Source organism: Mastomys coucha, unplaced genomic scaffold (genome assembly GCF_008632895.1).
Source record: "Mastomys coucha isolate ucsf_1 unplaced genomic scaffold, UCSF_Mcou_1 pScaffold20, whole genome shotgun sequence".
Classification (NCBI taxonomy): domain Eukaryota; kingdom Metazoa; phylum Chordata; class Mammalia; order Rodentia; family Muridae; genus Mastomys; species Mastomys coucha.
The window spans coordinates 84,949,836-84,972,478 of NW_022196903.1; the positions used below are offsets into that span (position 1 = coordinate 84,949,836).

Here is a 22,643-nt window from a genome sequence, read left to right on the forward strand (position 1 = left end):
TGTATAAGCCAATCTCAAAGAGGTAGCCAGGGAGAGAACGAAGCCACGTGGCAGGATAGAGGGGCTCTGATGTGGTCTCAGAGAGGGGATATTTTAGCTATATCTCAAAACAAGGATGAGCCAGTCCTAGGCTCCTGGGGGAGAGGTGTTCTTGTAGAGGTTAACAGCATACACAAAGGCCCTGAGAGAGGTGTTTGTGGAAAGGGCCCATGGAGGCAGGCTGGTCAGACTTTCCCATTCAGTCCTGGTCTTCACATCCCATCCTGGTTCCTCTATGATTCCCTGGCTCTTTCTGGGTTCAGCTATGGAACCCCGTGCAGAAAGCCTCTCTTCTCTTTGTTTTTGTTTGCTCTTGGTTGCCTCCCACCTGTTCTGGGCCACAGGGTCTTACTCTTGGGACATAGCCGCCCCTAGGATGACGGGCAGTGGCTGTAGGGGCATCCATCTCTGGAGATGTGGGAGGTGATTTGTAGTCTAGGATCTCAGACCGTGAAGCTCACTGTTGGCTTTTTCCCACGCAGAGGCCCTGGGCCTGCTGGGAGTGGACAGTGGTGACCAGACAGTAAGATGTCTGCTTCATTTGGGGGTGGGGACAGAGAGCCAAGGGCCCAGTAAGGATATGTTTTGAGTTTGTATCAACACTCTTGGGCACTGTGCTGTAGATGACAGTGTTCTTCACAGCTCCCTACCCACAGAGGTCAAGGGGATTGGCTAAGCCACACCCCATGGTACAGGCAACAAAATTAGGATTAAAAAAAAAAAAGGAAAAAGGGCAGGGTGATCTAGACGATAGAGAACTGAGATGAGAGTGTGCCCACGCCTAGTTTCTGCAGACCTGTTCCCATGTAGCTTTGAGCCTGGGCACCTCCGGCCATCACAGGGTGCTGGGTCCAGGAGGAGAAGCTAAAGGGTGGCGCAGTACTGAAACATCTGAGTCTCAGTGTAGCCAAAGCTTGGTGAGGGGGAGCGGAAAGAGGGGCTCAGAGACCTGGACAGGAGAGCGCCGGCTCCTAGGCTCCTGTATGGGCGGGATGAGTCTTGGGTTGGCCTAAGTCTTAGCAAAATCGAGGCCCCGCCCTGAGGCGGGACCTGCGGGGTGGGGCCTCCAGGCCTGGCTAGTCCCGCTCTTCTCCACCCCGCGCTGCGCGCCACCCGGGCTCTGGATTCACCGACGGTGGGTGCACGGACAGACTGAAGGCGGCGCAGCTCAACACAGGGCACCGGGTGAGTACGGAACCCCGGGTCTCCACGCCGCGCTCCTTCTAGGTCGGTCATTTTCTCTTGATCGCTGGCTGCGTTTCTCTGGCCCTCCATACACCAGCCTTGTCCTTCAGGGTCTCCCAGGGTCACTCCCCCAAACCGCCTCCCCCACCCCCAGCAGGGAAGACTGGGCCTCTCGGTCTGGTACCAACCCACCCGCAGTCACCAACAGCTACAGATGCACTCTCGCTAGCAGAAGTTACTGCAAGCTCTGCAGAGGCACAGGCCACCCCAACTCCCAGTCCAGAATCTCTCGTCCAGGGGCTGTGCACGCTCACTTCTCCTATGTCCCTCTGCACGTGCGTGCTTTCACACATACTTGCCTGCTTTAGGCATCCTTCAGACATGCAAATATGTCTGTGTTAAGCACGTGTGTGCGTTCGACATCCATAGAAAGTTTGGTTCAACGCCACACTTATCTCCATCCACTATTTCACATACTTCTCCCACACAGGCCTGTGTTGGACCAAGAGACCTGAAGACACAGAGAGCCCCACACTCAGGTGCACAGACAGTGTCATGGTCCCAAGCATCTGTAGTTCTCCTGGTGAATGGGAGCCTCAACGTAGGGAGAAGGAGGTGGCTGCTGGTGTTAGTCTTGGCTCACTCTTGCAGTGGCCTGGGGGCCCAGGAGGGGCAGAGTCTTCAGGGGTGGGCTTGGCTCCTCACCACCTCTTGTTTCTCCCTTCCCTCACTCCCCACTTCTAGGCAAGGGTCCATCCTTTCTTCCTCAGCCGTCCTGAGATCTTGCCCATCTGCTTTGTGGTGATGGGCATTTGGGCTAGTCAAAAGTTGGTCTGAGCCAGCAGGTGTTCTATGACAGCCTAGAGAGACAAAAAGGAGTTTGTGGTGTGGGCACTTGTTGCTCAGAGGGTGCTGAACCGGGCCCTCCCCAGGAGAGCCCGGGTGATGTGGGTGGCAGCAGAGAGCTCCCTGGGCTTGGCACTGAGTGGAGATAATGCATATTTGTGATGGAATGATCGGAGCTCTGGGCCTCACCTTCCAGAGGTGCCAAGTGTGTGTGTGTGTGTGTGTGTGTGTGTGTGTGTGCAGGACCCCCAAGAGGAAAGGCAGGATGGGAGATGTTGCCAAGGGCGGGTACCCCCTTGTCTTCCCGCCCACCCCTCCATCTAATATGTAGAAAGCATCTGACTGGAGGCACAGACCCGCCAGCCCTGGCTGTGACTAGCTCTGCATGTTTTGCTTGGCTCTCAGTATGCTATTATTGTTTTTAAAAATTTAATTAGCTGCCAGCATTTACTAACTGGCAGCTTTCACAGAAAAGTCCGGATTTCCGTCTTTTCTTGAAAAACGCAAGCTCCAGCGGCTCAGGACTCATTTGCTTTTGTGGAGTGCTTCAACCAGTGCTTCTGGCTGCCTTCCTCAGGGATGGGACAGGGGAACCTTTGGTTGCAGGCTCTGCCAGGCCCTCCTTCTGGGCTCCTGTCTGGCCTTTGGAGTTCTATTTGTGGCCCTTTAAATCCATTGCTATCTCAAGGGTGAGCCCAGGCTAGGCTCTGCCATGCCTTAAGTAAGCCTCCTACCATTCAGGACCTTGGTCACTACAAAGGTGGGAGTGTCCAGGACTCAGGTTTACAGGGGATCCTAGTGATAGGATAGACATTTTGTGCTGGTCTGTGGGGGTGATGGCCTGGTATCCCCATAGGAGGAAGGTCAGAGCTCCTGGTGGACCTGAGATAGGCCTTGCATAGCATTTTCCTTCTTTTTATTCTGAGAGCCACTCTGTGAAGCCATACTGGTTCTCCTGACTGGAGAAGGGAGGCTCAGAAAGAATTCGGCAAGCAAAGGACCATATTCTTACCCTGGAACAAAGCTCTCTGTCTTTCCAGCATTGAATCCCGAGAAAGGGAGACCTGGATGTCAGTGACTCTAGAGTTTCCTGAGTCTCATTCATAGCTGACACACAGTAGGTGCTCAATAAATGCTCCTGGCATGATTAAGGCAAGGAGATTGCTCCTTGGGATCATGGTGGAGCAGAACCCAGGGCTCAGGAGTAAGATTACACACAGCCTGGCCCACATGGCCCTTTGATGTCTGATGAGAGTGACAGCCGCCCTTGCTGTGACTCCTGTGGCCCTCAAGTGGAGATCACAAAGTCCCGGTAAATCCATAATACCTCTTGTGGGACCTCTTGGACATCTTCTGGCCTTGTGCCTTAAATTCGGAAGCTAGGCTGTGAATAATTTTTTTCTTATTTCCCTAGCTGGCCTTGGCAAATGAGACACCACACAGAGAGGGACTCAGGATACCACGCAAGCCAAGCTCATGTTCCTGCAGGCCGCTGCTTGATGGGTGGTTCAGGGTATGGTGGCCACTGTGTTATTCTAAGCTGAAATTTCTGTGGTCTTCCACATTCATCTTCCGCATGCGGCTGATCGTAGGTATGCTAAACACCCCTGTGACATGTGGCTGCCTGCCCATGGCTCAGGGGACATGAGGAGGGGCAGCCACTCACTGGCTTCTCCTTGATGCTTCTTGGAGATTTTCTGCTAGGGAGGTAGTCTAGGGGTGAGGCCTTGCTCTGCTCCCAACCCCCTTCCCTGGGTCTCAGTCTTTTCTTTTGTACGGTAGAGACTTCTGTCATTTTCCAGTGCTCATGAGCTTACAGTGAGGAGGCAGAGGTGGGAATGACTGTCTAGCATTTTGTCCTGGCCAGGTACAGATGCTCATGGGAGCTGGGGGTGAAGCAGATGCTGTGCATGTTGCTATGCAGCCGGCTTTCTAACTGGATGAGGCAGGGTGGGGTGGGGTGGAAAGAGGGAAAGACAGCCAGGCATATGCTTGGGTGGACTTGGAGTGTGCGTGTGTGTGTACGTGCGTGCGTGCGTGCATGCATGCGTGCGTGCGTGCGTGCGTGCGTGCGTGCGTGCGTGCGTGTGTGTGCGTGTGTGTGTGTGTGTGTGTGTGTGTGTGTGTGTGTATTTGGTTGTTTTGAAACAGAGTCCTGCTATGCAGAGGGCTGGTCTAGACCTTATCCTGTAGGCCTAGGGATGGGGTTAAGAGGCTCTTTGAGGAGGGATTTCTAAACTGAGATATGAACAATAGTGACAGCTAGTGCAAAGGGCCCAGGACAAGATTCTCCTTGGTGCTTGTGTGGAATAAAAAGGGAGGAGACAGAGCTTTTATGGGAAGGGGATAGTAGGGACAGAGAAGTGTACAGAGAGGGTATACAACAGGGAGTTTTAAATTTCCTACAAGTTTTTCATTTGCTTTATTTTTCTTCTTGAGACAGGATCTTGCTATGTAGCTCTGCCTGGCCTCAACTTACTATATAGACCAGGTTGACCTCGGACTTCCAGAGAGCCCCCTTCCTCTTCCTTCTTAGTGTCTCAATCAAAGGAGTGTTGCAGCATGCTCCGGAAGTTCCTGGAAGTTTTGAACCAGGAAGCCCCAAGATGCAGATCAATGTAAAAATGTTCTGGATGAGTGCAGGTTCCAGAGACTTCACGCCTCTGCAGCATGGTACCATGTGGCTATTGAGCCCTCTTTAGACCCAGGTCTGGGGTCGGGGTAGGCCTCATCTTGAGAAAATGAATGGGAATGGGGAGCCAGGCGTGGCAGGGGTCACTAAGCTTCCTGTGACATGAGCTGGTCAAACAGAGGCCAGCATAGTCTTTTGTGGCATTTTATGTAGCTGTAAAAATTTTAGGGTGTATGCTATGTGGAAAGATCTAGAATGTCTGCTGGAAGAAGAGGAGGAGCTACCACTTGTGTAGTCGGGCTGCCTTTTGTCAGATGGGAACACACATTCACATGGGCTGCATGAGCAGCGGCCACTACCCCAGAGGAAAGGTGACCTGTGCCCACCTAGGAGGAGCAGTGCAAGGGAGGGGAGACTTCCCACTGTGTGCCTTGTTACAGTGTTGTAGGCTCAGAACATGCAGGAGAGGCTGGTTGGCATTATCAGTAGCGGAGCCTATGGGCTGAGTGCATAAAGCCCTGGGAGCCACCCCTAGTGACACAGAAAATAGACCTCCAAACGTTATACGAAGCTGAAAGCCACCAGCGAGCGGGTGTTCGCTTGTGAAGTGTTGGGTGACAAGTGAGGGTTGCTATTCACATCCCTGTGTTTGTGACCTCGATGAAGAGACGGACTTCTCCTTGGCACGACCTGTGTAAGTTTCCACGGTAATTACATCGCATGGTGCCAAAGTCACGCTTTGCAAAGTCTAGCCAGTGAGCAAAAGGAAACTCCCCCTCCCTCTCCCTCCCCCTTTCCTCTTGCTTCCTTTCCTGGGGTGTGCACTCCTGTTTAACCCCTGAGGGCTGTCTGGAATGGGCATTTGGCATTTGGTTGGAAGCCCATGTCCTCACTTGGTCCTAGGCATATCCCCCAGCCTGGGGTGGGGCATGGCTCTTGCAAGACCCCACTCTTGCACGGGGAAAAGCTGATGCTTGGCTTCCTAAGAGGTTCCCAACTCTGCTGCCCACATAGTGTGCTTCTTCAGGCTCACTACCTCACTCAGCTTCCGAGCCTCAGTTTCCCAACTGTAAACTGGGCACTGCAGTCCTTCTCCAGTTTACATGGAAGACATGCTGCCTTCACACAGCAGGTGCTTCCTGTGTGCGCACCTACTGTGTGTGGAATGCTTCTGAGTCCTGAGGATGATAACCCACTGACCCAGGCCACTTCTTCCACATCTCAGAGCTTGATCTGGTGGAAGACACAGATGGGAGGCAGATTAGTACACATGTCCCTGTGAGCAGATGGGTGGGTGAGGATGCCTAGGACAGAGACTCAGCATTAGGGACCCCACCCTGGGTACTGCTGCCAGGAGACAGAAGGCCTATTAAGAGCAAGTGACCAGAACCAGCTACAGAATGAGACCTCTGCCCACTCCATGACAGAGGGTTCTGGAAGTGGATAGTTATGGAGGTGCGCGGGGATGGCCACTGGAGGTGCCACACTGCTAGGGGACTCTGATGGATCAGGGTGAGATCTGGTTGAAATGCAAGATCCCCTAATGGCTGTGATGGGGAGAACAGGCTGGAGGCAACATCTGGGTTATCTCCTCCCTTCGTCAGGTTATCTCCTCCCCTCATCAGGTTATCTCCTACCCTCTACTACAGTTATTGCCAGGGTGGCTCTGCCTACTGATGGGATAAATGGAGACTGTGGGATAAGGGCCTCAATGGGAGCAGTGAAAACTGGCTACATTTAGGGATGGTTGAGAGTCTAATGGGCGAATGGCCAGGGAGGTTCTTGCTGGAGTTGGAGCTCATATGTTAGCTCTCCAACTTTCCTTGCTAAAGCAGGTGCACCAAGAGGGGAAGACAATATATCTCTTGTGGTAGTCTTGAGGGCTGGGGGCTGCAGCACACTCAACCTAGGTACACAGCCAACCAGGAGGAGAGTGCAGGGAATTCTGAGGTCTCGGAGGCCGACCCATGCGACAGCCCCATCCAGACGAGCCTCAGGGAGTTGGAGAGCTTCCTGGACAGGGTGCAAGCAGTATTCTGATGGGAAGAAAGAATGAGAGAGACTGGGTCCTGAGAAAGTCTGGCTTCTCTTGGTGAGTGATTTGATCATCAGAAAGGAGGAAGACAGAACCCTGGGGACAAAGAACTCCCAAATGTTGGCCAAAGGGCCAGTGACAGGCATTTGAGAATACTTTGAACATGGAGGGACAAGGCCAGAACTCTGAGGTGACAGGGCAGGTAGACCAAGGCTCTGAGAGGACATGACTGTTGGCAGTCACAGTAGAGAGGAGGAATGGGCTGGAACCAGCTCTGTTCTACCCCACGTCCTCAGTGGTGGGTGCTACTGGCCTCCTTTTGGCTTGTCTTTTCCCAGGGTCCCTTGAGGGTCAGGCTGTGCGTCATTTATAGTCATTATATTCAAAGTTACTGTAATCTGGAAACGGTACAGAAATGCCTCTGCATGTGGACTGATTGTTGCAGAGAAAGTGCAGGTCTAGGGGAAGGTTGCTTCCTTCCTCAGGGTGGGAGCCTGACTGTATTGTCCCTGGCCAGAGTCCCCACCCACGTCTTCCAGCTGGCAAGGAAATGGTGCCACCCACTAGGACTGGGCAGAGGCCAAGGGGATGGTGGGAGCCTCAGGGGGTGGGGGCTGGGGCACCGAGCACCATGTGCTGCATCCACAGGAGGACATTGCTCGAGGCAGGCCTGTTCCCCCAAGGCCTTTCATCCCATTGAGCCTCAGCTGGCTCATCTCTGAGGTGAGAAGAATGCTCTTGGCTCTGCTGACCTTTGGGCTCAAGGATGGCTTGCTGTAAAGAGGGCCGGGCAGTGTGTGGAATGTATGGAAAAGGCTGGCTATGTGCCTTAGTCACAGAATATGTCTCCTAGCCTCAGAGTCTCCATGTGGGGAATGAGTTGAGTGACAGCCTTTTCTTAGAAGAGACAGAAGGATGGTCATAATCTGCATGCCCCGCCCCCAACACACTCTAGGCAGGTGGGCTGCACCGAATCGTGGCTTCTTTCTATGGTGGCTTCTTTCTTGTTACCGTTCACTCCTCTGGTTGCTGAGGTGTCATTGTCAAGTTGATCTTTGGCCTCATGGACGTTGGTGTCCCCAGAGTCCATTGCCCCCTACCTGTGACCCCCAGCCTGGATGCCCAGCCTTGACTTTTATCCAAGGGAGCATTGGGGAAATCTAGAAACTTCTGGCTTTAGGGTCCTCTCAACCTAAAAGCACATCAGAAAAACATTTCTGTATGGAACCCTTGGGAGGCCTGAACACCCTCCCTGCTATTTCCCTTGGGTCTGACCCATATTATGAGAACTGATCCTAAGGTCAATGAGATGAGCCAGGGAGGTGGGGGAACAATGGAAGAGGGAGAGGGAGAGGAGAGGAAAGGAGAGGAGAGAGAAAGAGAGAGAGAGGGAGGGAGAGACAGAGACAGAGACAGAGAGACACAGAGAGAGACAGAGAGGGAGACAGAGAGAATAATGTGGAGCATGGAAAGGGAGGTAGCCAAAGGGGAAGTCCTCTTGAGACCCAAAGATCAGGGCATCAGGACAGGTGGTCTTAACACATAGAATATAAGTACAACCTGCCAATATGCTCCAGTCCCTGACATGCACACACACGTATGCACCCAAGAAAACACCCAGGAACACACCCCCATCAGCACATGTGCCCATAGACAAACACTCCTTCCTTTTATTAACTTTATTTCTGTGTGCTCCTGTCTGTATGTGTGCGTGTGAGTGCAGTTGCCTGTGGAGTGCGTCACTGGGTTCTTCGGCCTCCACACTTCCTCCTAATCCTTACAGGGCCACAGAGAGGCTGCAGGGAAGAGTAGTTCTGGGGCCCTGGGCCACCTGCTTTCAGCTGCCTTGCAACCATGGGTTTGATTTTGAGCCCCATCTTCAGGAGCACCCAGTTTAGTCCTGACCCCTTGTCTCTGCTTCAGCAGTGGTAGCCTCTGGCAAGGTGTGTGTGTGGTGGGGGGTAGGGTAGGGTTTCTCAGACCCTCAGCCTGATGGTTGTACCAGGACTGGATCTAGCTCTTGCTGGGTTTTGCAACCACCTGCTTCTCTGGCAATCTCGAGAAAAACCCAAATCCCAGGTCTGTGCCAACAATTGTTACTTGGCAAAGTCCCTTGGGAGTTGTGGAGAAACCAGCTGCCACCTCCCTTGGCTGGCATCTCTGTCCAGCTGTATTGGCAGCTGAGGAAGATGGGTACAGAGAGCCTGTCAGTCACTGAAGGACCCAGAAGACCCTATGGTCTTGGGAGAGGAGAGTGTCTATGCTCAACAGCCAGGGTCTGAACCTAGAATTTATCTTTGTATTTCCCTCAAAAAGGCTTTGAGAAAAAAGGAAAGAAAACTTAGAGAGAGCCAGGACAGGTGAGAGCCTGACCCAGCCCCTGAGGGGCTCTCCCTCTCCCACAAATGTGTGAGTAACTTGTCACATAGTGGGCTCTTGCTGGACCTGCAATTTGTGGGCAGGGGAGGCCCCTGGCTCCTCAGCCTGGGCCATGAGAGACTGTGGGTCTGTGTCATTGGCGGCCGTGCTGGCTCCAAGCCCAACCTTGAAAAGCCATCTCATTCTCTAGGAAGAGATGGGCTGGCCCTGCTCAGAGGCTTGGATTCCACAAGATTGGATTTTATTGCTCCTATTTCAGCATCTAGGGATGTTTGTGTTGAGTTTTCTCTCAGTTCTTTCCTGGCAGTATGGAGAGCCATGCTGACTTCCAGCCTTGTTTGGCTTCTGGCGTCTGACGCCTTAGCGGGGAGTGGGCACTGAGGTCTTCTCTTGTACTGTCTGTGTCTGCTTTAGATTTCAGGATTTTCCTGGTTTTATAATGGGAGGAGGGGGAGGCACATTCCATTTTCAAGGCCTGGAGCAATTTTTAAAACAATCTTTTAATAGGATGGAAATTTTGAGGGGCCCTGTCTGTGCTGTCTCATGCTGGCCTCTGTCAAAAGGCTTTCCATTTCATTCTCATTCTCCCATGAGGACGGTGGTGTTCTGCACTGGGTTGGGGGCTGAGCTCAGAGAGCCACAGCCTTTCACCTGCAGACACACAGCCAGGAGTTCACTGTGCTGGGGCCTCAACAAGGCCCATCTGACTCTGGGGCCTAAGCTCTGGTGCTGGTCCCCAGGGCAGGGAGCTGTCTGAGGTGCTGGCCAGTGGTGGAGCCTCAGGCTGTGTTGAGGAAGTAAAGAACTTTGACTCAGGACTTCTCTTGGTCTGCAACATCGATGGGCAAGCCTGAATCTTTACTCCTGGGTATACAGCCACTGTCCATTGACCTACAACTCTATTCATCCCTTGCTGATGTACCTGGCCACCTCCATCCTCCATCTCCTCATTCACCCAACTACCACCCACAAACGTAGTGAGCCACCCATGAATCTACCTTCGCGTCAATCTGCCCTCCACTCATCAGCAGCCTGTCTACCTGGATCCCCATGCTCACTAGCATCCATTTTCTTATCCCCTTTCCTGGGGGATAAGTTCATGTGTCCATTTATTAACTCCTCTTTTCACCCATCTATCCTTCTTCTGATCCTCTCAGCTAACTAGCCACTCACCTATCCACTGACACAGTCAACTCCCCACCAAACCATATGTCGACCCACCCACTCACTATCTACCTGTCCACTCATCCACTTACCCACTTACCCACCCAGCCAGTAAACCCTCCCATATATCCATATACCCCACACACATCCAATTCACCTACCTACTACCTATATATCCTCTTGTTCATCCACTCATGCATTCACCCATCTGCCCAACTCCCAGCCTCTCACTCACTTTCCCATCCATCCATGCATCTATCCATGCATCATCCATCCATGCATCTGTCCATGCATGCATCCATGCACCCACCCACACATCCATGCATCCACGCATCCGTCCATGCATCCACCCACGCATCCATGCATCCACCCACGCATCCATGCATCCACCCATGCATGCATGCATGCATCCATCCATCCATGCATCTGTCCATCCATGCATTTGTCCATCCATCCATGCATCCATCCATGCATCCATGCATCCATCCATGCATTCATCCATCCATCCATGACCCATCTATACATCTGTACATCCACGCATCTGTCCATCCATGCATCCGTCCATCCATGCATCCATCCATCCATGCATGCATTCATCCATCTGTTCATCCACCCACTACTAGCTCCCCCTTTAGCCACTTCCTAACCCTTTGGGCTAGGCTTTAAGCATGGGATGGGACTAGGAGCTGCAACTTCAGAGGAGAAGCATCTCAGGTTGGGGTAATGATAAGGGGACAGTTTGGGAACCAGGAAGAATCTTCTGCTAAAAAATTGGTTCTTTGGAGGGCTCCAGATGGAAGAGGCAGCTTGGGGGAGATGGGTGGCTTGGAGACTGATTTTTGGACTTTTTCATTTCAACTAGGAGGCCAGGCACAAGTCCCTGTCTCCACAGAATAAGCCTGTATGTCTATTAAGACTTGTGAGAGCTAGTGACAGATAGCTTGGTTGGAGTTAGCTTGGGTTTGCTCATTGCAAGATTTGGCTTTTCAGTTAACTTTAGGTGTAGCTAGTGCAGGTGCCAGGCAACTGTGGCCATGCCTCCCTCCTTCCCTCCCTCTCTCCCCCTCTCCTTCCCTCCCTCTCCCTCTCTCTCTCCCTCCTTCCCTCTCTCCATTTCCCTCTCCCTCTCCCCCTCCCTCCCTCTTCCCCCACCCCTCTCCCTCCCTCCCTCCTTCCTTCTCTCCCTCCCTCCCTCCCTCCCTCCCTCCCTCCCTCCCTCCCTCCCTTCCTTCCTTCCTTCCAGCTGAACTGGCTTCAGGGCAATAGACACAGGTTGTTCTTCACCGTCTCCCCTGAGCTGGGTCCTGCAGGCTGTGACTGATTTGGTGTCCACTTCTGAGCACTGTTGCATGGGAAGTGAGAAGTGCTGAACTGCATGCAGTGGGCCCCAGAGGGTAATCTAGGGGCTGTTCTTACAGAGGGGTGTGCTGGATAGTCACATCCATCCTTTGTGCCCCACAGAGCTTCAGTGTTTACAGAGTGCACTGAGCGGGATCAGTGGAGACAGCCCAGGCAGGCGGACCCGGAGCTAGCTGTGGGGAGGTCAAGGGTGCACAGTGGTAGGCTGGATGGAGCCCCAGGTAGGAATGCTGAGATCAGTCTTGGCCCAGGCCAGCTCTTCTCACTGCTCCACCCTGGGACTGCTTCCGCTTCGTAGGCTTTAGTAACAGAGGAAGGCATGGATGGAGCACCCCCGAGCCAAAAGCAACATTTTCTTTTCTCGAAGGTTGATGAAGAGTGCTGGGCGCTAAGCTGTGTAATTTTTCACCTGCTTGTCCTGGTTATGAGATTAGCAGTTCATACCTATGAATCCAAGGGTCAGCCCTCACCCGACACTTGGCAGAATTTTATCCTTTTCTTTCTTAGGCAGGAGTGGGAAGGGAGGGTGAAGCCTGGCTGTTCCATTGAGAGTTTGTTTTTCCAACATTCTCATGAGCTCACCCCTTTGAAGGAAAGCCCAGGGGCTGGAGAGTGGGTGACGAGCTGCCTGGCACCCTGAATCTCACATGGGGCCAAGCAAGCTTATTCAGTTTTTGCCTTTTTCTTTTTTTTTAAGACTTAATTTATTATTATTATGTAGCCCAGGCTGGCCCCAAACACCTGAGCTTCAGCATTTCTTCCACCTCAGCCTCTCAAGTAGCTTGGACCATACACATGGGCCACCTTGCCTGACTCTGGGGCATGACTTAACCCACGACTTGCATTTGGACCCAGCATTTCCCTCCTTCTCTTCCAAGGGTATTGGGGGTTGGGTGTCCCATAACCTTTCACTCACCATCTTCAGCTTCCACCTCCTGGCCTACCCCTTTGCTCTACTTCTGTGCCCCAGAGGATCCCAGACCCTTCCCTGAGTCCCTGCCGACTCCTTCCAAGCACAGCCAGACTTGGTCTGTGACCAGTCCTACCATCCTGTGTTGTGACGCTGGGTCACAGGAAAGGCAGAAGTAGAGCTTCAGATAGAAAGCAGACCTGATGACAGTTGGCAGTCGTGTGTGGCTTCACGTCCTTTCCCATCTGTCCACTCCCCAGCTCCCTGCCCTCTTTTGTTGCCTTTTTCTGAACGACTTTTTTTTCTTTTGTAAAGCATCTCACGAAAGAAAAGCACATGGACAGAATGTGCTTCAGCACTGGGGTAGAGCGGGACACCAGACCCTTGAGTGGCACCACCTTCATGAATCAAGAGGCTGTCCCTGGAAGGCACAGTGGCTCTGTGGGCCCTTCTTCCAGGAGACTTGGCAACGGAGAGGCATGGCATCCTATAAATAGGGGTGTCCAGCCTTTTGCCATTGTTGCCTACAGTTGTGTGGGCTACACTCACAGATCTGCTGGAACCATATGGCCTGCAGGCTGGAGGCTGGACATGCCCACTTGGCAGACTGGGTTTTTCTAGATTTCCTGCTTTCTAGGACTGGAATTGTCCTCAGACCTTGGAAGGGGATGTGTGCATCTTCTCTTTGAATTCCAAGCATGCTATTACTGACCTGTGTGACTAAGGTCATTCACACTGCTTCTCCCTTGGCCCCCTGACCCCCTGCTTTCTTGTTGCCCACTTCCCATCTCTTGCTGTCTCTCTTGCAGCCGCCCACAGTGAGTCAGACTGATTCATGCCCTGGGGTCTTTGCACATGCATTTCTTTTGCCCATTGCCATCCCCAGACCTTTGAATGGCTGCAGATTTTGGGAGGAGGCTGTGTCTCAGTTGAAATGTCACCTCCTCAGCTTTCTCTGTCCTCTTTTACCAAGGGTGTGTCTAGTTCTCTGTCACAATGCCTCAATTGTCTTACTGATTTCTTTCCTGCTTTTTTTCTACATTAGGTTATTGGTTCCATAAGTCAGAGTCAATCTCTCTCTCTCTCTCTCTCTCTCTCTCTCTCTCTCTCTCTCTCCCCGCTATCTTCTCCCTCTCCCCCCTCTCCCTCTCCCCCTATCTATCTATGTATCTATCTATCTATCTATGTATCTATCTATGTATCTATCTATGTATCTATCTATGTATCTATGTATCTATCTATCTATCTATCTATCTATCTATCTATCTATCTATCTATCTATCTATCTATCTAATGCACATTCTTTTTATGTTTGTTTCTTTGTTTTCTGGCTGTTACTGTTGGTAGCAGTCCAACTATGTAGCCCATGCTGGCCTTGAACTCATGATCTTGTGTCACAGTTTCCAAAGTGCTGGGATGATAGTTATGCCCCAGAGGTAGAACGCCTGTTGTTCTTGTTCACTGTCCCATCTTGGCATCTGGCACAGGGCTGATGGGGGTGAGGTGAAGAGCTGGTTGCTGAACTGAAGGACTTGGGCTCCTGTCGCCATTCAGGTCTGAGCTCATATCCGTTTATCACCCTTTCTGATTGTGGGTCTCATCAGCAAATGTAGTTAAATGAGATAAACATGCCCGGGCCCTCGCAGCCTGGTGTCTGGCATTGTGAGCATGAACCTGATTAACCTCGAAGCTCCTGACTAATGGTTTGTGCCAAGAACAAGCTTATTTTCTCAGTGAACTAATGACTTCCTCTTATCAGACGAGGAGTGCTGGGTCACCCTCTAATTTCCCTTTTGGCACTGGCTGCCAGGAAGCTCACTACTAAAGTCAGGCTTCAGGAGCAGTGGTTGCTTTCTGTCAGGTCTTCCCTGTCCCTTCTCTGTGACTTAGTCACTCTCTTTTGGCTTTTGGCTTTGGAGTGCATGTGTGTGTTGGGTTTTTTTTGTTTGTTTGTTTTGTTTTGTTTTTTGGTAAAATATACACACAATTTTTATCATTTTTGAATGTGTGGCTCAGTGTCACTAAGAGTAGCCACATTGTTGCGCAGCTCTCACCATTTCTGTCTCTAGACTCCTTAATCCTGAACAGAAACTCTGGCCATCCAATACCAGCTCCCTCCATGAGTCCTGGCATCCACCATTCGGCATTCTGTCTGAGTCCAATTGCTCTGTGTAGTTTTAGTGAGTGTCCATTTTGACCAGCTTGTCACTGGACATCATGTCCTCAAGGGGCTTCTACTTGGGGGCCTGTGCCAGAATGTCTTTGCTGAGGCTGGTGGTGTTCCATTGTCAGGATAAGTCAGTTGTCTTTACTGGCCTCTCTGCCAGTGGGTAGCATGCAGCGGTGAGTATGGGCATTTGGGATTTGTTTAAAAGACATGGTCTTGAGCTGGGCGGTGGTGGCGCACGCCTTTAATCCCAGCACTTGGGAGGCAGAGGCAGGTGGATTTCTGAGTTCGAGGCCAGCCTGGTCTACAGAGTGAGTTCCAGGACAGCCAGGGCTACACAGAGAAACTCTGTCTCGAAAAACCAAAAAAAAAAAAAAAAAAAAAAAAGGACATGGTCTTATCTTTCTGAACCTTAGGCGCACCCAGGATAATCTGTGCATTTAAAATAAGTTCTGGACAATTTTAGAACCAAGCAATTGTCAATGCTTTTGCATGTTTGTTTGTGTGTGTATGTGTGTTTATGTGTGCATTTGTATGTCTCTCTGTGTGTATATATGTCTCTGTGTTGTCTGTTTGTGCATTTGTGTGCATTTGTATGCCACTGTGTGTCTCTGTGTGCATCTGTGTGTGTCTTTGTATGTGTGGGTCTGTGTTTGTATGTGTGTGTCTGTATGCATTTTTATGTCTGTGTGTATGTCTCTGTGTGCATCTCTGTGTGTGTGTGTGTGTGTGTGTGTGTCTGACTGTGTGTTTGACTGTATATGTGTGTGTTGTGTGTGTCTTTGTATGTGTGGGTCTGTGTTTGTATGTGTGTGTCTGTATGCATTTTTATGTCTGTGTGTATGTCTCTGTGTGCATCTGTGTGTGTGTGTGTGTGTGTCTGACTGTGTGACTGTATATGTGTGTGTTATGTGTGTCTTTGTATGTGTGGGTCTGTGCAGGGCATGTGTTTGCTTTCGTCTTTTATGTGTCTGTGTGTACGCTAGACATAGCTCTGCGTGGCTCCAGTTCCCTCTCAGCTGTTGCCTCCCCAGCTGTCAAGTGTTGGCCACTAATGACTCACACCTGTACCTTCTCCAGCTGCTCACTCTTGGCTGCCAGGTCTCTCCTCATCTTGGCGTAGTTCTCCCTGGTCTTTGATAGGGTGAGGATTCTGGGGCTCTCACCCTGCAGGATCCATTGATAGCATGGTGCTGCACTGAGGCTAGGACCCTGGGTCCCCAGGAGCTATGGTCTGCTGAGGCATGCAGTACATACACATGCATACTCCAGACTTGAGGCCAGTGGGGACTTGGGACCCTCTCACTATTGAGGTCTTGAGGAGCTGTAGGCTGTTGGTTGGATCCAAAGAGACTGACACATTGAGGGTGTCTGGAGGCTGGACACAGTGGCCACTGAGTAGAGGGTACAGAAGGCAAAGAAGAAGAATGATTCCGAAGTTTAAGGCCATCATGGTCTACACAGTGAGTTTCAGGCTATCCAGGGCTACATGACAGACTGTATCACAAACAGAGGAGAAGCTCAAGTCTTTGTGGAGTCAAGACTGGGAGCTCTTGGATCTCACAGAGAGCTAGTGAGGTTAAGTTCCACCAGAGCAGCGGTGACAGTGTGGACAGTTTGGGGTCATAATACAAGGCCCCATGGGTGGAACTGTGCACAAATGGGCTGGCTGCTGGCTTGCTGTCCTCTGGCTGGATGTGGGGATGGGTCTGGCAGCCTTGGGGGTGGCCCCGTGGCCAGGTTGAACTGATTCCTCTTGTTCTGAGTAGCCAACCAAAGGGCTTGCATGTTTATTTCCCAGCTGTCAGCCCAGCTGTTTGCAAGTCCCAGGGTTTTCTGTAGCTGCCTGTCATTGAAAAGAGATTCCTTCTAAATGCTTGAGAAGTTTTAAGGCCTATAGCACCAGGCTGAGGTTTTCATCCAGAGCTGCCCATCCAGTGCAGGCTACCAGTTAAAGCAGGATTTCAGATACACAGCGAATGAATATGTCCTAAACATCGCAGGGGCCTACTTACCCTAAGCTAGTGCTCATTGCTATTCTGAAATCCCAGCAGGACTGCATGCCCTGGGTTTTTATTTCCTAGTTCTAGCAGGCCTCTTCTTGTCAGAGTCAGAACTGGAGAAGCAAAGGGCTCGCCTTACTGTGTAACCCAAGTCACATGCAGAATGCTCTCTTGCTGACAGTTTCAACTCCCACAGTTTAATTATCCACAGCCAACCGTGGTCCAAAATATCATGTAGAAAATCTCAGCAGCGAACATCACAGGTTTGAAATGGTGTGGATTCTGGGGCAAGTAATGACATCTCGTGCCCTCCTGCCTGGGACCTGAGTCACTCTGTCCAGTGGATCCACTCAGTGTTCACTACCCTCTCGCTAGTCACTGACTAGGCTGTGACATTGTTATGGAGCTTGCCTTTAAGCGGTCCCATGCCACTAATCATAGTCCCAAAGCACAGAAGTGCTGACACAAGAGCTGGCAGTGGTCATCGGCATGCCAAAGAGAGGGACGGATGGAGTGCTTGCTGACGGGAGAGGAGTAAGGTTTGCAATAAAGGGGAAGGTTGCTGATGGTGCTTCCATTTAAAGTCACAACAAACATGGAGATGTTTGAGGTCTCAGGCACCCCCTGGGGATCCAAGGGTGCTGTCTCAGATGATAAGGGGGATTGCTGGGGACTGCCGTAGAGTGGTCATTGCTTTCCTTGGGGGCAGACCCCACTTTTACACTGACAGCAATAGTATGTCTTCCTGGGGACACTATGACCTTCCAATGTCCTTGTCAGCTCAGCGTTGTACGACAGGGCATAGGAGGACTGTGGTTTGTAGAGGGTCAGGGAGCAGTGGAGATGTAAGGAGGAGCTGTGCTCAGTTACAGAAACCAGCAGAAGTCTAAGGAATGTCCTGGAGCACCTGACACTGGCATGTCAGAGACCTGTTCCTCTTGAGCATCCTGCTCACCCAGGGGCCTGTGTGAGAAGGGTGTGTAGAGAGTGTTTCCATTGCATGTCCTTGGAGAGGAAACTTTGCTGAGTGGGCCCCTACCTATAAGGCCTTGTGCATGGTGAATTCAAGGCATGCATTTTCTAAAAATTAAAAAAAAAAAATGTTGTGTGTGCATGTGGTATATGTATGTGCACATTTGTAAGTGTGCATGTGTATGGAGGTCAGAGGTCAGTGATGGTGTCTTCTTCTTTCTCTCTCCACATTACTTTTTGAGACACAATTTCCCACAGAACCTCACTGATTTGGCTGGGATGGCTGGCCAGAAAGCCCCAGGGATCCTCTTGTCTCCTCTTTCTCGGTGCTGGGATGACGGGCATGTGTGACTGCACTCAGATCCTTAGATAGGACCTGGGGATCAAACTGAGGTCCCAGTGCTTGGAAAACAAGCAAGGCTGGCCCAGCCCCCAGCTCCCTGAGCATGTCCTTCTGTCTCAGGAACATGCTTGCTTTGTACATGTTGGACTGCCGCAGTGTCCATGCTTCTGTCCTTTTTCCCTCCCTTCCCACTTAGCGGTCTATTTTGAAGGTACACTGGATCCCTGCTTTCCATGCTGTGGGGTCCATCAAGGGGTGTGGCTCTCAGGCTGCAGGCAGGACAAAAATGAAGCTGTGGTCACCTGGGTCTGGAGGACAAGGGGCAGCCAGGAGGAACCAACCATAGCTATGAAGGAGGAGGGAGTGTTGGGGAGCAGGGGTTGTGACCATGGGGAAAGGAGTACTCCCCTAATATCCCAGAGAAAAGGAGGGGAAAGGTAAGGAGCGGACACACTCCAGCCTCTCTGCTCCTCCCTCTGACTGGGCAGAAAGCTGGAGAACCAAGATGGGGTTGCAGCCGAGTTCAGCCTCCCTGGCACAGAGCAGCACAGCTAGGGGTAGACAGCCAGACAGTAACTCCTCTCACACAGTGGCACCATCATCCCACAGAGCAGCCTAGTGCTCCCTGGGTGTGGACTGTGTGCCAGCTGCATATGATGCCATGTAGCGTGGTGGCTTCAGGGCACATAGGACAGAGTTGTCCCCATATGGTGCTGCTCTAGCATATATCCTGTCTGCACTTCACCTCTGGAGGGTGGGGCTTACAGGGGAAACTCTGGGATACCCCAGCTATGTGTGGTCAAGGCCTTACTCTGGAGCGCTCCATCCATGCACGGTAAGAGCCAACTGAGAAGGCTTGTGAAGGGCCCTGGAAGCCTGTGGAATTCACTGGCACCTTCTGGAGGGGTGAGGACTTAGTCAGTTGTGGAGAACCCTCAGGGCGCCAACCATCCTTTAGATTCTGTATGTGGCCTGGGCACAGGCTCCTTCCTCCAGTGTTATCTTTATGGTATGTGTGCTTCCTGATTGTTGTATTTGTAAATGCATACACCTTTCTCAGGATGAACCAAGGATTAAATATCTTTTGTGGGAAAGAGTGGCCAGGAAGGGAAGCTTGGGGGCCTAGCTACATACACCATCAGCATGGAGAACTCTAGGTTTTTATGCTACATAACTGATTGTCATGGTCTTCTCAGTGGGGTGTCACAGTTATGTGTTAGCAGATCAGGTAGTTTGTCAGGGAGCTGGCTCCATGCCTGCATTTCGAATTCTGAGATTCCCCAGGCTTTGAGCTTGCTCAACCTTACCAGTTCACTTGTGGGCCCAGTCCACTTGCCCCACAGGAGGTCAGCCAGGTGGTCCATCTTACTAGCTGACAAACCCCTAGTCCCTGGATGTGCCTACCACAGATCCCTGGTGCCTGCAGCTGGTGCCTGCAGCTGGTGCCTGCAGCTCATAGTGACCAGCTTGGCATTATTCCATTGCTGCCTTCAGGGCTTGTGTCATGCTGACAGACCATATTTACCCTGGCTGGTCTCAGAGGGAGCTGGGCAACTCAGGCACATCCATTCTTTGGAAAGCTCAGAGCTCTCTTTACTCCTCTTTCTCACCTCAGACCTCAAGAAGTTAGCATCTTCTTAATGTTTGACGTGAGAGTAGGGTGTGGTGGTGCAGGCCTGTTACTACCCCAATACGTGGGTGGTGAGGAAGGAAGATTCTCTTGGGTTCAAGGACAGCTGTGAGTACAGTGTGAGATCTGTCTCTAAATTAAAAAAAAGATATCTTCCCTTGTTAAAAAAAAAGGATAATTATTGAGGTTCAGGGACTATACTTTGTTGCATTTTCTGAAAGATAAAAACAGGGCTGGGCTTGCCCAATTAGTAAGGCAGGCACCAGGACCTGGGCTCAGTGCCATGTCCCTGTAACTGCAGCTCTGAGGAGCCAGACGGGAGGAACCCTGGGGCTCAGTGGCCAGCTAGGCTAACCTAATTGTCAAGCTCCCGGCCAGTGAGGGACCCTGTCTCAAAGGAGGTAGACAGTGTTTCTGAGGATAAAATCTGAGGTTGTACTGTGTAATCACATGCATGTGCCAACAGTCACACTTACACATATACACATGTACACACAGGTGTCCCTCCCGGAATATTTACATACATGTGCAGATGTACACACACACACACACACACACACACACACCAGACAGGTACCATCAGAAGGAACTGATGGTGTGAGAGTCCTCATTTGTGACTTCAGGGGATTGTGTCCAGGGGCTGCCCTGACGCCAAGTCACCCACCGCCTGTGGGGACCTGTGACTTTCACAGGAGGGAGGATTGGTGGAAAGATGGCAGATGAGTGATTGTGGAGGACTTTGAGGAGAGTGTGGAGAGAGAGGCTCCTGCAAGCCAGACAGGCCGCAGTGAGAGCCCGTCTTGGCAATGAACAGGACAGTGAGACGCTATGAGGTGGCCAGAGTGTCCCAGGTTGACCTTGAAGTCACAGGGTCTCATGGGATAGATGATCTTGAGCTCTGGAGTCTGAGGGCTGGAGGTGCAGTATACACAAGGTTGGATGTTTGTGCCACCCTGCGGGGGGGGGGGGTCTGTTCCTACCCAGCATCCTTCACTTCACCCCCTGACTAGCAGTCAAGTGTCTGGAGGAGGAAAGCTGTTCTGGCATGTGTACGGACATGGACATGGGAGTACGTGTGCAGGATGACCCATGAGTATGTCTGGGTGACTGGGCAGGGAGAGGCCACAGCGATAGACTGAGTGAGCATACACTCATGTGTACTCGCTTAGCTTTACCTGCGTGTGAGATTGTGGGCTAGATAATTCAGAAGGCTCAAGTCACTCTGAATGCATAGATGTGAAGCCACATTGCTTCATCACCTGAGTGACACATGCTCCTGTTCCTGTGTCTTCCGTGTGTGTGTGTGTGTGTGTGTGTGTGTGTGTGTGTGAAAGAGCATGAGTCTGTCTGTGTATGAGAGAGCAGGGCTGAGGGATACATGAGTGTGTGTTAGGAGGGCACGCCTAGAGGTGGAGATGGCTGTGCACTGTGTAGACATGCTGGGGCGCACACCTCATCTCTCTCTGTGTCCTTGGTGTGACAGGCTTCCTCTCTATCCTTCTAGGGCCTCTTGAGACATCATGCTGCTCCAGAGATCTGCAGGAGTGTGGCTGGCCTTGGCTCTGGTCACAGCTCTGACTCCGAGTCCAAGCATGGCTGTCCCATGGCAGGACTGCACAGGTGCTGAGTGTCCCCTGCTGGAGAACTGCATCGAGGAGGCGTTGGAGCCAGGAGCCTGCTGTGCTACCTGTGTGCAGCAGGGCTGTGCCTGCGAAGGCTATCAGTACTACGACTGCGTCCAGGGAGGGTTTGTGGATGGCCGTGTACCAGCCGGCCAGTCCTACTTTGTGGACTTTGGCAGCACCGAGTGCTCCTGCCCACCGGGTGGTGGCAAGATCAGCTGCCAGTTCATGCTGTGCCCTGAGCTACCACCCAACTGCATTGAGGCTGTGGTAGTAGCTGACAGCTGCCCGCAGTGCGGCCAGGTGGGCTGTGTCCACAGTGGCCGTAAGTATGCTGCTGGCCACACTGTCCACCTCTCGTCCTGCCGGGCCTGCCACTGTCCTGACGCTGGCGGTGAGCTCATTTGCTACCAGCTTCCTGGTTGCCATGGGAACTTCTCAGATGCTGAGGAAGGTGACTCTGAGAGGCAGTATGAAGACCCCTACAGCTATGACCAGGAGGTGACCGAGGCAGAAGCTACTGCGGCCATTGTGAACGAGGTCCCGGCGGGTGCAGAGGGCCCCCCAGCAGCTCTGGGAGGAGGGAATCTGCCACCGTCCTCTATCCGAGTAACTCCCTGGCCAGTTGCCCTCCCCAGACCCACAGCAGCTGCTGCCTTGGGTCCCCCAGCACCTGTGCAGGCCAAAGCCAGGAGAGTGACATTGGACACGGAAGAGGAAGAAGAGGAAGAAGTGGAGGAGGTACTAGCCACTGAGCCACCAGTAGCAGGTGGTCCTGGAAGGCTGGACAGCTTGCCCACAACATCCGCAGCCAGACCTGGTCTCCCTGTCCAGGAGAAGGAGGCTGAAGCTAAGGCAGGGCCTGAGGAAAACCTTATTCCTGATGCCCAGGCCACTCCTCGAAGTGTCATGCAGGAGGGTGCTGCACCTCTGCCTAGGTCAGGCCTGGCTGGCCTCAGTCCATCTCTGGCCACTGACAGCTCTTCAGAGGACCCAGTAAAGCCCAGCAGTCACCCCACTCTATCAACACTGCCACCTGACCAAGCCCAGGTCTCACCCTCCCCAGAGACGCCTGAAGAAATACCCCAGCATCCGCAGTTGCTACCTCGATCCCGGGCAGAAGACGCAGATCCCAACTCAGTACATTCTGTCCCCAGAGGTGATCTTGATGGTAAGACCCTTTCCTGTGTTCCTGCAGGGCCACTGAACCTGGAAGGAACTGTCACTGACTATCCTAGCTTGCCCCTGGCAACTTCCGTCTCTCACCTGGCAACTTCCGTCTCTCCAAGGCCTGAGACCAAGTGGTAGGAGTTGGTAGAGGTTCCCATGGCTGCTCTCTTGCAGGCTTAAAACAGTG

At 52.0% G+C, this 22,643-nt stretch overlaps 1 protein-coding gene across 2 annotated transcripts in view; it reads left to right on the plus strand.

Annotated features, from left to right (window-relative positions):
- Positions 1 to 779: 779 nt before the first annotated feature.
- Fbln2 (fibulin 2) overlaps positions 780 to 22,643 on the plus strand; it is a 59,569-nt gene continuing 37,705 nt past the window's right edge. The window contains exons 1-2 of one of the 2 annotated variants that reach the window (XM_031382581.1): positions 780 to 1,224; positions 21,169 to 22,457. In XM_031382581.1, coding sequence (XP_031238441.1) covers positions 21,185 to 22,457 — 1,273 coding nt within the window. In that variant the 5' untranslated portion in view covers positions 780 to 1,224; positions 21,169 to 21,184. The remainder of the gene's footprint in view (positions 1,225 to 21,168; positions 22,458 to 22,643) is intronic. The other variant, XM_031382580.1, reaches the window with a different exon arrangement.